The following is a 16,201-nucleotide window of genomic DNA, read 5'->3' as shown; positions in this document are numbered from 1 at the left end:
GTGACTCCCTCCACCCTCGATAGACTGGGATGTTGCAATCAGAGTCTGTGATTGTTTATCCGGCAGATTTCTTACTTTTGAAATGAATATATTACATAGCACGGTGCCAAGTTGGCTTTCTCTTCTCAAAATTGATAGATTTCAGGATTGATTTTGAAATAATTTTTCTGCCTGGAAACATTAGCATATCTTTTGATATATGATGCAAAAAGACAGTTGCCAGGCCTCCTTAGCCTATTCCGCAAGGAAAGGTGAGTAGTTTGCTATCCGCCCTTTCTGCAGCCGCACCACACAGGACAATCAGACGCGATAGGGAGTCAAGTCAAAGCAGGAACTCAGTTTATTACTGTGAGCGTCAGCTTATATAGGTTAAGTGACATGTGATGTGGGGGTACCTCCAGCCAACGAGAGACAGTCAACCCCTCCCTATGGCTGGAGGGGCATCTGCCTAGATTTTGCTGTCTCATCCCCACATGGTAGCTTTGAGACTATCCTTCAAACTCAAGCCAGGGTTTTTTTCTGTTCTACATGTCTTGAGGTACAGGCCCTGAGATAATTTTGGCCCAACAGACAATTGAATCAGGAATTAGTTTAAGTAAAATACAGCATCATGTGGTATGGAGCCAGCTTCTGCATGAGTTCTGGGGAGCCTAACCAAGATCTGCCTCTTGCACAGCAAATGTTCCTCCCTCTCTTGTCTTCAGTTGTAAGGAGCACTATCTAGCTATCTTGGTAACTGTTCATTTATTATTATGTATTATAGTTTTGTATTTGAATGCTTTTATAATGTCTTTTTGAAGTTGATATATTAAACATTCTTTATTTTGATTTTTCTTTTTTTGACCAGGATTGTCTCTGATTTCTCAGACTTACTTATTTGGCCTCTGTTTTTCACACTGCAAACTTTCTTCAAATGTTTGGTGAGTCTGTGATGTGCAACCTGTTAGGACTTTCCTGGAAATTCCTATATTCAAGAACGGACTGGGGAATTGGAAACCTTCTTTGCGGGAGGTGGTTGTGTCTCAGGCCTTCCATGTATTAATCTGAGTGAGATTTAGCTGAACACAACAGAAAAATTTAAAATAGCAGATGGTTAATAATTCTAAAATTTACATTTCCCTTGTGTAAGAACATCCTAGGTTTGATAGTCTGTGGTTTTTCGGACTACTCCACGTTACCAGGGTCTGTGTGGTTTCTCAAGATCCAGCCACTGTACCTGCATTGCAGGCAGCGTAACATGAGGAAGGAAGGAAGGAAGGCAATTCGAATGTCCTTTGAGAAACACCACACAATATTTAGTTTACATATTTTGGGTAGGAATCAGGTTCACGCCACCTATCAGTAGGGAAGGTTGGCAAGTCTTGGTCATAGGCAACACTGAAGTGGGCTGCGAAAGAAAGAGACTGTGGGGGTGGTCATGACAGGGCTTCCATCTGTAGACCTACTTTTCTCCAGAATAGACTTCCCCAATTTCCCACCATCGCCGTCGCCAAGCAGCGAATCTGTAGAAGGCAACTTTGATGCCCTCTCTGCATCACTTCCCTTCAGCACACCTCTGATTTGTGCAACTCACCTTGTTGTGGCAAACCAAGTCTTTCTGCGTTGGGATGACACGGAGTGGCCAGATCAGTTTGAAATACAGCTTACAAGTGTAGAAATTAAACACCCCGGGAAATAATCCTCTGTAAATAGCGGCTGCGAATGATAAAGGTTTCTCCCACCTCTAGTATAAAGTAGTCTGTGGAATTCTCAGCAGGTCCTGGTGGAACCAAGACAGATGCCTGCAGCAGAAATCTTCATGACACACTGACACACGCTGTACCATATTGGCTTCCCCTCCTTTCCCACTTACTGCATGGGCTACCTCCCCTGCTTCCTTCTGGAAAGATGCACCTTCCCAAAGTAATTGCACCAAGGTCTTCCCTTAGGGGTTGCTTTTGAATGAACTCAACAAAAAAGCAGAAGAAACTCATAATGTAAAATCTAAGCTTAGCTCCTCGAGTCTCTTGTGCTCACTCAAATGTGACAGCTAGAAAAGGCCTGTGACTCTGAAATATGGCTAAAAACAAGCAGAAACTGAGTTTCCATTTCAAAATGTAAATATGATGTTTGGGTCAGCAATCTGTCAAGACTAGTTCACAGAAGTAGTAGATGTCAGGCAAAAATGAATCTTCTGCTTTTATGTCTTTAAAAACTGTCATATCAGAAAGTTTTAAAAATAGGGCACCTGACATTGACTGTGATTGACAGCCGAAGAGGCAGCTATGGGCACCTGACATTGACTGTGATTGACAGCCGAAGAGGCAACTATGGGCACCTGACATTGATTGTGATTGACAGCAGAAGAAGCAGCTATGGGCACCTGTAATTAACTGTGATTGACAGCGGAAGAGGCAGCTATGGGCACCTGACATTGATTGTGATTGACAACAGAAGAGGCAGCTATGGGCACCTGACATTGACTGTGATTGACAACAGAAGAGGCAGCTACGGGCACCTGACATTGATTGTGATTGACAACAGAAGAGGCAGCCATGGGCACCTGACATTGACTGTGATTGACAACAGAAGAGGCAGCTATGGGCACCTGACATTGATTGTGATTGACAACAGAAGAGGCAGCTATGGGCACCTGACATTGACTGTGATTGACAGCCGAAGAGGCAGCTATGGGCACCTGACATTGACTGTGATTGACAACAGAAGAGGCAGCTATGGGCACCTGACATTGACTGTGATTGACAACAGAAGAGGCAGCTATGGGCACCTGACATTGGTTGTGATTGACAACGGAAGAGGCAGCTATGGGCACCTGACATTGACTGTGATTGACAACAGAAGAGGCAGCTATGGGCACCTGACATTGATTGTGATTGACAACAGAAGAGGCAGCTATGGACACCTGACATTGACTGTGATTGACAGCGGAAGAGGCAGCTATGGGCACCTGACATTGATTGTGATTGACAGCGGAAGAGGCAGCTATGGGCACCTGACATTGACTGTGATTGACAACAGAAGAGGCAGCTATGGGCACCTGACATTGATTGTGATTGACAACGGAAGAGGCAGCTATGGGCACCTGACATTGACTGTGATTGACAGCGGAAGAGGCAGCTATGGGCACCTGACATTGACTGTGATTGACAGCGGAAGAGGCAGCTATGGGCACCTGACATTGACTGTGATTGACAGCGGAAGAGGCAGCTATGGGCACCTGACATTGACTGTGATTGACAGCAGAAGAGGCAGCTTATGTGTTTTCTGCACTTACTGGTTTGGCTTCTCAAAGGAAAGAAGGGGGAGAGGAAGTGAGCCTCTCCTCTGTCACTGCACCAGGAAGCACCTCGGAGTCCTCGGAGTCCTCAGCGGGATGCTGAGAGGACCCTCTGTGTTGGATTCTTTTCTTAAGCGCAGATGTCAACACACCTGAACTTTGATGGTGGCACTTTTTTTTTTGTTATTGTTGTGTTTTGTTTTTGTTTTTAAGCCTGCTACTAGGAATTGGACCTAGGACCTCATGTATGCTAGCCAAGTTCTCTACCACTCAGTAACATGCCCAGTGGTTTTAACTGCTGATGCACTATGCTGGCTTCCTAGGGCTTCTCTAACAAAGGAATACATATTATGTAGAGTAGAAAAACAAATTTATTTTTTTTCACAAAATCCAGAAACCCCAAATTGGCAAATGCCTCGGTACCAGGATCTGCTTGCTGAAGAAAATGGTCCCTTCTTGGTCCCTCCTGCCTGCCACTGATCGGGGCAGTGCTGGCAAACAGCCTTCAGATGCATCTCTGCCCAGTCTCTTCTGATAAGTGCCTCCACCTCGGGTTATTCTCCCCCAAATCCCTCAGAATCAAACATGGTAGGCAAATGCTTTATCTCTGAGTTATACGCGCACCCCTCCCTTTTCTGTAAGGACACTTATGGACTTAGGGCTCAGCCTAATCCTCGATAAAGCCATCTTGTCTCTTACGTACCATTAATTCTATCTGCAAAGACTCCAGTTTCAGATAAACATCTGGGGTGAAGATTTCTTTTTTTTTCTTGGCAGAAAGAACGGCATGATTCTATCTGCAAGATATAATCTCACAAGGAAGGAAATAATAACTCGTTTTCCATAAAGAAAAGGAATGATCTCTATGTTGTTTATAATCCTATGTAAAATCAAAATTCATCACTAGATTCTATGTTTGAAGAGATTGAGGAATACTGGGAGTCAGGTAAGAAAGCAGTAAAACACGAGGCTCAGGAGGAAAAGCCTGGATCAAACTGACGGGTGGCTTGCTGTCTCTTTGTTGTGTGTTCACTAGCTAGGCACAGGCTGTGCTGAAGGGTGTGCACGGGATGTGCAGAAGCTTCTGCTGATAACAGAAGATTGCAAACACCAGTTCTTCCAGGATGGCTGCAGCGTTAGTCGTGGTTGAGGAGAATATGAGCAGGACATGCGGGATGAATATGCAGGCTGGGCTCCCTTTTGTATTTATAGATAAGCAGCAAGGACATCTGACTTTGCTTCAACGCTGGGAACAGTTAAGCCATAAATTGCTTCTTGCATGTCTAATGACTCTGTGAGTGACAAGATTAAATGCAAAATATTTTGGTCCACTGAAGAAGAGGAAGAAGGCTGCAAGAAAGAGACAAATACCAAGTAAGCCAAGAGATCTCAGACATCTGAGTGAGCATCCCGCCAAATAGACCAAACAACACACAAGTACAGCCGTGCTACTTTATAAACTCGAACAATGTTGGTAACTTTTTTCCTACTTACAATTCTGCAGGAAAACTGCATCAACTCTACAGTTTATTCCTGGGAAAACACTTGCTATGCTTCTGGGATAACCTGGGTCCATGGCACCTCTTCTGTTGTCATACCTAATGAGAACAAAGCATCACAGTATTGAGAAGTACGCACATTTTGGCAGCTTTCTTTCAATCTGTGTATGCTGCAATGCATTCACTTACACATTCTCACACCGAGTCTTCACTGTGTCCCACTCAGTGAGACTAAGAGTGCCTGAATTCTCTACCTAAAGGTATTTGGTTATAAAACACATGGGAGCCACTGACTCCAGAACAGCATTCTGATCGCTGATCGGGGGTTATTTCTCAAAACTAGAGTCTATATTTTCTAAATATTTTACTTAATTAGTAAATTAAGCATAATCATGTGTGTGCACATGTGTATATAATGTAAATAAATGCATTATTTTAGTAATATTTTCTAAGCATGCAAAATAATGGGCCTGATAATGACCCTTTTACTTATACACACCATTGTTCATTCGTATTCATGTCTCCACTGCCCTCCCTTTAACCCCCTGCCTGTCCTCTTCCTCCCTACAAAGCATCCCTCTTCTGTTTTCTTATGTAAATAGCTCCCTCTTGTGCACCACATTGTGCCAGTGATGGGAAAACGTTCATGTGAGAACATCAGAACTCAACGCACAAGAAGAATCAAGCCTCTCCTTTCTCTAAACCCCACCCTAGAGCTTTACAAGTGTGTGAAGTTTTCATGTCACAGAACCCTCATCTTAATGTGATGAAAAAGAAACGTTCAAAACCTGTGGTAACATCATCTTGTGCTTAACCATATCCCCACTAAGTTTGTCAAAGACCGTGTAGATGAAAGCATCTCCAGATGTCCACGCTGATGGTTTGTACACAGGGCAGAGAAACGCAGATTTCAACTTTAGTGGAAAAACTCGTTCATCTCACCTCCAGCATTGGTTGTTTATGAAGAAGTATGTCTTCCCTTCATAGGAAACAGCTGCATCAATGGCTCGGACACTGCTTGGAAATCCATAGTTGGATATATCCCTGGGGTAACCTCGCTGGATGTCATAGCCATTTATGGCCCAGTACTGTCTGCCTGCCAACAGTTCAGGAGACATAATTAACAAAACTCTTTCTACAGTATAATACAAATACCACTTAGTGATCCCCACAGCAATGAAAATGGGACAGAGAGCCTGTGGACACCAAGAGTGTTGGAGAGGAGCTCTGGAGTGTGCGCACAGCCCTGATAGTTCCTCACTGAAGCTGTAAACACCAAACATTTCAATCTGTCCTTCAAGGCCCCCAAACTAGAAGTCTTGCCTGGTATGACTTATGTATAGAAACTAAACCACTGCCTTTATTCATCTTAAAAATTTGTATCTAGGATGAAGGCAGGGAAATACTGAAGATGGTCTCATTAGTACTGCTTGTTGAGGACATTACTAAGACCTAATGAGGGTCTAGCCTGTGCAAATTCTCTCAGTCATTTGTGACCATGTGGGGCTGTGCCTGGACTCCTGCAGGGGTCTGGCTAGAAGGATGCTCTTTCTGAATTATCCTGTCTGAAAACACTGTGGTGGGGCAAAGAGAAGTCTTGCCCTACCAGTTATGAAGATCAGAAGGAGGAGGAGACAGTCAGATATTACCTTTAAATAGGAAAACCAGGTCTCTGTCAAAGTCCTCATAAGCAGCCTGAATGCCACTGGGCAGGAATGGCCAGAACAGAGAGATGAAATTGAGGTCGACTTCTCGCAACCGAGGATGCCGCCTCCAGAAGTACCTAAAGTAACATAAGGCGGGGGGGGGGGGGGGGGGGGGGCAAGAAGGGGAAGGGAGGAGGGAAAGAGCATTGCTTTCTGATACCTGGCTACAGTGACCCTCGCATGGTTTCCACGGTGTGTGAATGTATAACATATGGCTCCTTCATGATGATGATGTTCATCTGGTGGGCCCTTGACAGATTTTTCTCTTCCTACCATGACAAGCCTAACATGGTTAGGGCCTCTCAGTGTTTAAAAGGTCCAATACTGAAAGAGCCTAACCACAGCAGAAACGCTTGTGGATGCTGGATGGTTTAGTGCCCTCACCCTCTGGATGTTTTGTGATTCCCAGAAGACACTAAGAATTTTAAGGAGATGCCTGTGTATTGGGTCAGAGGAAAGCTGAGTGGCATGTTTCACTAGAACTCAGTTTTAAGGTCTGAGAAAGGGACGTGTGCAAAGAACAGCTCAATTTGTACTTGTCTTTGAAGAAGTAAATCTCCCCACGGAGGGTGGTGACAGCATCAAATCTCAGGCGGGGGTCGCAGGCAGTGGGGGTGCTGGGCCCAGTAGGTTGGATAGGGCTGTTGGAAAGTCCTGGGAAAGAAAGACATTTAATACATGTGAAACTGTGCTACTTTTGGTGTGTTTTAAATACTTAGTAAGGTAGAGGGGAAAAGCCACTAGCTGATTCTGCAAGACACAGCAGATGGTACATGTGACACTTTCAAAGGCTTGGTCTGTTCTCGAGAGTAAAATGGCTTCTATTTAAGCTGAAAAGTCGTTGGGGTTCTATGCTTCCTTCCAGATTCTGAACCACCCTTCTCCCTCCTGTTTCCTCTTTCTGTCTTTTTTTGTCATTGAGAATCCACTTCCTTGTTCCTCACCAAAATTCAAACACAAGGATAGATCTCATATTAGTGTTTTACGCTATAGGATAAACATAACTCATTTTTTTTGGTATAAAAATTTACATCTTGACTGGACATGGTAGCTGTGGTGGTTTGAAAAAAAAAAAGCCTCCAAAGGGAGTGGCGCTGTTAGGAGGTGTGGCCTTGTTGAAGTAGGTGCTGTCTTGTTGGAGGCTCTGAGTTCTCATATGCTCAAGCTGTGCCAAGTGCGACAGACCACTCCCTGATGCCTGCAAGTCAAGATATAGGACACTGGACTGCGTCTCCCGTGCCATGTCTGCCTGTGTGCTACCATGCTGTGCCCTGACGATAATTGGCTAACCCTTTGAACTGTGACTGAGCCACCACAGTTAAATATTCTTCCCTTATAAGAGTTGCCATGGTCATGGTGTCTCTTCACAGCAACAGAAACCCTAAAACAGTAGCACAGGCTTTGTAATCCTAGCATTCTGGATACTGAGGCAGGATGATTGTAGGTTTGAGACTAATCTGGAGACTAATCTGAGACTAATCACTCTGTAGTGAGACAATGTCTCAAAATAATAAATAAATACACAATAATTTCCATCTTACTGAGTCTTCTCACTGTAGAACTAAGTGCTGTGCACATCACTAAGAAACACTAGAGTGCCAAGAGAGCTGACAGCATTGCAAAGAAAGTGACTGCTGCCATGTGTCAGGGGAGTTGGGATTTGAGTGAAGTTCCTTATCCTTAGAAATTCTGCCATGATGAGAAAACTCCTTGACATGAAACCCACACGCTTGATTTATAGGGCAACTCCATCCCAAGAGGAGAGAGCACTCCTCACCATCCCACTGCCTTCCGTACTTTCAGGGAGCAGGAGGGTGAGAGGGAGGGGATGGATCTTTCTCTGGTCCTCCACCTTCCTCCACCACAAATCACCCTTCACTGGGCATTCTTGACAGGCCTTATACATGTCTACTTAGGGGTCTCTGTGAGGATTTTGTTAACAGATGGTTCTGGAGGAGAGATGCTATTTGAAAAGGGGTAATCATGTCTTTTCAGAATATATAAAATTGGAAAGCATAAAAGCAGAGGAAGAAAACATTCCTTCCATCAAGAGATAATGATGGGAAAGCACTTCTGTATCTCCCCAAGGCCTCCCTCCCTCCATCCCTCCTCCTCACTCTTTCCTTCCTTCCCTCCCTCCCTTCTTCTTCCCCCATCTTTTCTCGAGTCAAAGTCTCACCATGTAGTTTAAGCTGGCCTCAGATTCCTGAGTGCTAATATGACTGACATGGGCCAGCACACCTGTCCTCCAAGCTTTCCTTCAAGGCAGTAATAGACATCTAATTACGAAAATCTAAGCTGCATGGAAGTCATATCAGACTGTCAGCCCTACAGGACCCTTGCCAACACCGTTACCGGTGACTTTCAGAGATCAGTTTGAGTTTCCCTTGTGCATAGAACCCTGAGATTCCAAAGGCAAAATGCTTGGAAGTTAGACCTGTTAAGAACAATTCCCAAATCCTTCTGTGTCCTGCCATGTTGTCCACATGACCTTACCGTAGAGAGTCTGAATGCCATTGATATCATCCTGAGGCAGAGAGTAGGTGCTGGGTTCACTGTAGGCATAGTTTGGGTACATCAAGGCACCAGGATCAGTGGAGTGAGAGAGTCCTAGGGAATGGCCAAATTCATGAGCAGCCACGAGAAACAGGTTGTAATCTGAAATGCAAGAAAATACGGTGAATGCTCCACACGTCGTGAAAGTATAATCTCAAAGATATATGACCTCGCCACCAGAGCTGCCCAGAAAGGAAACTTTCATGTGTTCATCTTTTTCCTCTCGTCAAGGCAACTAAAGAATGGCAATTAGGACACAGCAGGGTAGGCGCCAAGAATTATTAAATCTCAGCGCTGACACATCTGCCTTTCTTCCAGCTCCCACATTTCATGGATGTAGAAGGTTGGTGAAATGGTGGCAGGGCTGTGGGTCTCAGGATAGTAAGAATTCTGTTTCTCTTGTGCTCAGCATCTTCTGTCCCCAGGCTCATTGAGTCGAGCTTCCAAAGAGACAGGAAAAAGAGCCTGCCTCTCAGGGCTGTGGCTGGGAGGCAAGACCAACTTGACCACAGGATCTGGATGCAGCACAGCCCTGCCCTTCTTCTAAGGAGGCTCCTGGAAGGAATATCCACCGGAAGGAGGTCAGGGCATGAGAGCGAAGCTACTGGAAGCAAGACTGGGGCTGCTCTTTGAACAGGCTAACTTTTCAAATGAACCCTGTATTTCAACATTGCCAAAGATGTAAAGACTAGGCCTTTTCAAGTATTAAACTCAGAATATTAGAGAACAAGAAGGAGAGACAGAGGAAGGGAGGGAGAGAGAGAGAGAGAGAAACTAAAGTGGTCAGTGGTCAACAAACTTTTCATGCCTTGGGAGCTAAGTAGCCCCCGTCTCAACTACTCAGCTTGGCCATCAGAGTGAAGGCTCCTGAAGATGTGTAACTAGGTGAGTGTGGCCCCCTTCAGTGCAACATTGCGTGTACAGCCAGGGCCCGGACAGGCCTTGGCAGTGGTTTGCAATATTAGGCTCCCTGCCCACTGATGTGTGAATGCTTCTTTCAGAAATCATGTCTTAGGAAGTGATCCTGATGGGATCAGTCTTGGCTAGTGCTCCCGGGAGAAGGGCTAATGACTTCAGCTTCATTTGCTTATCCTTCGACCACGTGAAGATGCATGAGGAAGAACCGTGGCCCTACTCTCTCCAGGCCCTTCAACAGTGGGGAGTTAAGGTTCTCTCATTCATCAGCTTGTTAGTTCCATTTATCTTACAACAGCAACACATATGGACTTAGGCACTGTGTAGGAAATAAGGTCAATAATTAGCTTTTGATTTTTGGTTGGTTTTTCTGTGTAGCTCTGGCTGTCCTAGAACTTGTTCTGTAGGCTATAGATCTACCTGCCTTTGTCTCCTGCGTGCTGGGATTAAAGGTGTGCACTGCCACACAGCCCAGCTTACTTCTTTTCAAAACTCAAAGTTGATTTATCTTTATGTAAAAAGAATGTAAATGATTTATTTGTGTGTTTGAAATGTTACAGTAATGTGAGCAGATGTGTATTTGTGAACACACACCTTGATTTTCAGGGGAAAGGCGTTTGTTCAGAGGTTGCATGTGAGCCTCGCCAAGACCACTTACTTCTGGAGTCCTGAGTCCATGTTTCTTCTGAGTCAAAATGAGCATCTCCTCCAATATCCTGACCTGGCTGAAAGGCGTGGGCTAGGATCCCATTGGGTCCATCAAATGGAGAATTGTCACCATGCTCTGAAATGAGACGGCTTGTGCTTAAGCCTTTGCCTGTAGTCTCAGGTTAGCTAGGGAAAGCAGATTCCTTTCCGCTTACCTCTTGCGACAAAAGCAATGTTGATGTCTGCTTCTCCCCTTGAGATCTCGGTGAAGGTGAGGGGAGATGCCACACTCCACAACTGAAAGGCTCTCTCGATTGCTGTTTTCACTGCAGCCTCTGACAACTGTGGGGTTTGGTTTTTAATCCTGAAAGTAAGAAAGAGCAAGCATGCTTTGTCGATACGAGCAACACCTTCCAAACACACAGCTGTCATCCATTCTGGAGTGAGTCGCTTTGTCAAAGTGCACCCAACTGGACACAACATCAGTGTCCCCATTCATAAGACGAATATGATCATCAAGATCCCTCACCTAGGCAGCTGAGGGGTTTAAATGCACAGGAAGCACTTAGCTGTTAGCTTGACAAATATTATTCCACAAATACTATTCTTATTGCTGTTCCCAAGACATACATAAAAGAGCCCAAGTCTCTCCAGCAATCAATAAGCTTCTTTTCTACTTAAAAGTGAGTGGCAAGAGAGATGCTATGCTACCATAGAATTTTCAGGTCCCCGAAGAAAGACAACATGGTAAGCTTTACAATGAGAGACCCAGGTGGTGTGGGAAGTTCTTCTGTCTATGTGTTGCTGTTATCAGTTAATGAATAAAGAATCTGCCTTGGCCTGTTGATAGGGCAGAGTAGAACTAGGTAGGGAAAACTATACCAAATGCTGCGAGAAAGAAGGCAGAGTGAGGAGAAACAATGTAACCCCGCCAGAGACAGATACCAGTAAGCCACAGCCATGTGGGGATACACAGATTAATAGAAATGGGTTAAATTAAGATGTAAGAGCTAGCCAATAAAAAGCTAGAGCTAATGGGCCAAGCAGTGATTTAATTAATACAGTTTCTTTGTGGTTATTTTGGGGATGAGCAGCCGAGAACAAACAAGTGGTCTCCAACAACACCCAGGGTCCTTGCTTTCGCATCCTCATGCTCATTCTCCGGTTCATATTTTCCTCATTCACTATCCACGCTCATTCATACTCTGCAAGAGCAGGGTGTTTGTCCATTCATCTCCAGTGGCTCCCAAGTTATGCAGCGATGTCTGAGGCTTCATAGACTCCCATCACTAGCTGGGTGGATGAGTCCTTGGACTCTAGGAATGTTACCTGTAGGTCAGGTTAGTGTGTGCCCACTTTGGGCTTCCTGGGGTTAGCATGAAATCCCCAGAGTCAGGCACTCCACAGCGAGGCTTGCCCATCATCTCCAGAGTAGCTGCATCTGCCTCCCCTGTCTCGGTCAAGCCAAAGAAGCGCTGCATTTCCTTAAGCTTCTCCGCAACCATTGCACTGTTACTCCATGCAGACCGATATTGGTTGCTTGGTAAGTGGTAGAATTTTTGTAGGTAATTCTGATCAAAATAAACACAAGTCTTTGCTGTGAAATTCCCTCTAGTGCTCTGAACATTTTGCAATTCTTTCTAAGTCACCATATAGTGCAAAACAGGACCTGACAGACAAAAGGACAGTAGCAGAAATTGTAGATCAGGCCAGCATGATGGCTCAGTGGGTAAAAGTGCCAATTGCCAAGCCTGGCAAGCCAAGCTCCATCCTCAACTCCCACGTGGCAAAAGGGGAGAGCTGGTCCTTACAAGCTGGGCTTTGACTGCCACATATGTGTTGTAGCATGCAATACACTCCACTTAAAAAATAAATACATTTAATTAAAATAAAGAAATTTGTAGACTGACTTTGAAAGAACAATGCCTGTAGAATATCCCCTCCATTCATTGATCTAACTACTCTTTATTGTTTATTTGTTTTGTTTTGTTTTGAGACAGGGTATCTTTTTGTATCTCTAGCTGTCCTGGAACTCACTCTGTAGACCAGGCTGGCCTTGAAATCACAGAGATCCGCCTGCCTCTGCCTCATTAGTGCTGGGATTAAAGGCATGCGCCGCCACCACCACCTGGTGAGGCTCTACCTACATTTTAGCATAAAAATTAAAGGCTTACAACAGAGGAGGAATAAATCTGAATCACACACAAAAAGCTTGTCTTATTTTTATATAAAAAATTAGTACTGGCTTTTTGTTTTTACCTCTGTTGAGGTGTTAGTTGCAACAATGAGGATTCTTCTGTTTAAAACCCCTGTTTCACTGATGGAAAGAGGGTTTAATTATCCTCACAGAGAAATGGAGGTACCAAGAAGCAAGAAGCAAACAACATGTCAGGTCCTAGCTTATCATTCAGCAGCATTTCATTTGCCAAGATTTTGTGCTGGAAGGGGCTAACTCTCACCCGGAGGTGATGCTTGTGAGGATGTGACATGGCATTAATGGGAAGGTTGTTCAGCTTGTTGCATGTAGCCCATGTGGCATGCTTTGTGCCTCGTGTACATGTGACCACCTTGTACTGTGGAGGCAGCAGAAGGCAGCACTCATGGATTTGAGGTAATCCAAGCACGAGGTAATCCAAGTACTGTCTTTTGTCTCTGACAGGGAAAAAAATTAAGTTTTTCATTATGGGTTATCATGCCAAGCTTAGAGGGCAACTTCTGCAGAACAAACTTAGCCCACTCTGAACATGAACTTAGGGGTTACTGTGCCAGTCACAAAAATTACCAAGAAGAGAAAGAGCAGGAAAGATGCTTTCCAGAAACTTAAATACTAGAAGATTATACGTAAGAAGTCGGTGCTCATGTTCCTGTGTACAAAAACAGAAGCAGTCAAACAAACAGAAAAAGTGACTGGCCTCACTATACTGTGTGCTACTTTAGTTCCTTATAACCCGCCCCATCTCTGTCCTATCTTCTACACATGCTAGTATTTTTTACTGTTTTCCATACAGGAACAGTAGGCAGATCAAAATTGGATATTCCCCATTGTTTTTCATGTGGGGACTCTAGCAAGCATCCTACCAGTCTGGCACTGACATAGCACAGGACAACTGGGTTACAGGGTTACACATTAGGGAAGAATTTCAGTTCATTTTAAAAATACAAATATTTCTGTAGCCAGCCCCTCAGTAATGGACTTGCTTGCTTTCATGTCTAGATTTTCCAGGCCTGGCCTTCCGAGTCCCAGAAGGTGATGCTGAGCCTCAACAAAGTCATCCAAAAAATTTCTTCCTAGTCATTTAGACCCAGAAGGGAAAGCCACCGTCTGAATTCTGTAGCTTTCAGCAAATCACCCATAAATGAGAGTTCATTTACCTCAACAATTTTTGCATTTTTCTCTTCCAGGACTTCAGGTGGTACTGGAAGGGCCTTGGCAAGCTGTGTGTGGAGTAAGAACAGAAACGGAAGTGTCTTCAAGCGAAGCATGGCCCTTTCTTCTGAGACCACCTCGTCTGCTTTCCTCTGCCCGTCTGGCAGGTGCCCTGAAGTTCGCAGCTACCCCTGCCAATCACTGCTCCGGTCTGGTCCCTTATAAAGCCACATCTTGAGCAACTGCTGCCTCCAGACTGAAGCAACACAGTCAACAGGAAGAGAACGGCTCTTCAATGCTAGAATGTGATTGGAGCGTAAGAGCGGGGTGGTCCTTCAGCAGAAGAAAACACGGGCTGCCCGCCGCCAGGAGGAAGAGGAGGCAGCGGCTGGTGTGGAGTTGCCAGGCTTCCGTTTTCCTGATGTGTGTGATGATGCCGTACTAGTTTCATCGGGGAAACCTTTTAAGAATATTCATAGATCATCTTCAGATCAAACTGCACCTGTGAGCCCTGTTTCTAATCCGCCACTGTCACTTGTGTAAGTGAGAGAGTGGCCTGTCACAAAGACCACAGCAGCTCCTGGAAATGGCTCAGTACAGTGTTTGCCATACAAGCTTGAGGACCTGCATTTCACTCAGCACACAGGCAGCATCGTTGGGTGTAGCAGTGTGTAAGTGTGATTCCAGTACTTGGCCATGTATGTGTATGGGGGGAGGGAGGGGAATTTCTGTGGCTTGTTGGCCAGCTGGCCTAGTCTACTTGGTAAGTCCCAGGCTAATGAGAAACCCTGTGACAAAACAAAACTCACATGACAGAATTTGAAGAATGGTGCTCAAGGTAGTCTTCTGCCTCCACACACATGTGCATGGACACACACACACAAAGCATGGGCACGCACACGTAAATGCACACATGCATGTACCTACATAAAGAGCTGCTTCCGTAGGACATGGCTTTGCCAGAGAGGTGCAAAGCCCTCACTGTCTATAAGGAGGGGTTTTCCAGAGAAAGGACAAGGATTGGAATACTACCGTACAAACTAACATTTGTGGAATATTTGCAGTGTTCCAGACATGTTCACGCCCCCTAAATTCCCTGTCTATTCTCACACAGCCTTCAGTGCGACATGCTATTATTGTAGTAGAAGCAAAGGTTGGCAGACATAGAGGAGGCACCAGCTCAGTTTGTGGAGGACTCAGTTCCAAGGGTACAGTGAGAGACATTGCTCTAGTTCCCATCCTATACCAGACTCCAGTTCATCAAACCCCCATCTGAATCCCAGGCTGGAGCACCAGTACCTGTGAGCTCACAGCAAGTAGAAAACTGTCCTAGATTCATGGATGAGACAGGGGAGAGAATGAGATAGATGTTTTACATATTCCCAGAGTGATAGGAGGGTCAGTGGTGACTTCCAAACTGTGTCTACATAGGACACCATCTGCCCTGCCCTGCTCTGACCACCTGGCTGTCTACACAGGGCATCATCTGCCCTGCCCTCTCTGCCCACCTGGCTGTCTACACAGGACACCATCTGCCCTGCCCTGCTCTGCCCACCTGGCTGTCTACACAGGGCATCATCCTCCCTGCCCTCTCCACCCACCTGGCTGTCTACACAGGGCACCGTCCTCCCTGCCCTCTCCACCCACCTGGCTGTCTACACATGGGTCCTAGGGGTCTAACACATGTCTTCATCTTTGCAGACAGGAAGTACTTCACAGACTGTGTTATCTTCTCATCCCCTAAACTGAACTTTAAGAGATTTTAAAATGGTTTACAGAGATGTTTAGATCATAAGTGCTCAGTAACATTTTCAGTCTGTGTTGAACATAGCAAAGGAGAACCAGAGGCTCCATTTGGAAGTCTGAGCTCAAGGAAAGCATATGGCCTTCTGTTCCATTCCAAATGGACGCCATTGTTTCCTTGTTCGTCTACACGACACAGTTCCAGAGCTGGGACTCAGGTAAGGGTTTATTACCTGAGTATCTCCACAGGGCATCCAGGGGAATGCCTTTATTTCTTTTTCTTTCTTAACATATATTTTATTTGATTTTTGCAACCTCATCTCTGTTTCCCCTCCTTCCTCCCCTCCCAGTCCCCCACATCTCCTCTCTGCTCCTCCTCCATCCTCTCTTCCCCTATTTCTGTTCAGAGGACAGGCTGTCCTGTGTCCTTGCAAGTATTTTATGTTCTGACTGTTGGTGACCCCTACTGGCCACAGGGAATATCATTACC

General features: G+C 45.2%; 1 protein-coding gene across 1 annotated transcript; it reads right to left on the bottom strand.

Moving 5' to 3' along the window:
- Positions 1 to 4,517: 4,517 nt before the first annotated feature.
- Mmp8 (matrix metallopeptidase 8) lies at positions 4,518 to 14,084 on the bottom strand. Its single transcript, XM_041656764.1, has 10 exons — positions 13,974 to 14,084; positions 11,931 to 12,172; positions 10,817 to 10,965; positions 10,612 to 10,737; positions 8,979 to 9,140; positions 7,019 to 7,136; positions 6,426 to 6,559; positions 5,719 to 5,872; positions 4,772 to 4,875; positions 4,518 to 4,627 (listed from the first exon to the last, which is right to left on the bottom strand). The coding sequence occupies exons 1-10, from the start codon at positions 14,082 to 14,084 to the stop codon at positions 4,518 to 4,520; spliced, it is 1,410 nt and encodes a 469-aa protein (XP_041512698.1).
- Positions 14,085 to 16,201: the final 2,117 nt, after the last annotated feature.

This window comes from Microtus oregoni, unplaced genomic scaffold, assembly GCF_018167655.1.
Source record: "Microtus oregoni isolate MIOR12 unplaced genomic scaffold, Mior012 000008F_ref0000371, whole genome shotgun sequence".
Lineage (NCBI taxonomy): Eukaryota > Metazoa > Chordata > Mammalia > Rodentia > Cricetidae > Microtus > Microtus oregoni.
Note: the sequence above shows the minus strand (reverse complement) of the source record. Positions and strands in the feature narration are given on the sequence as shown.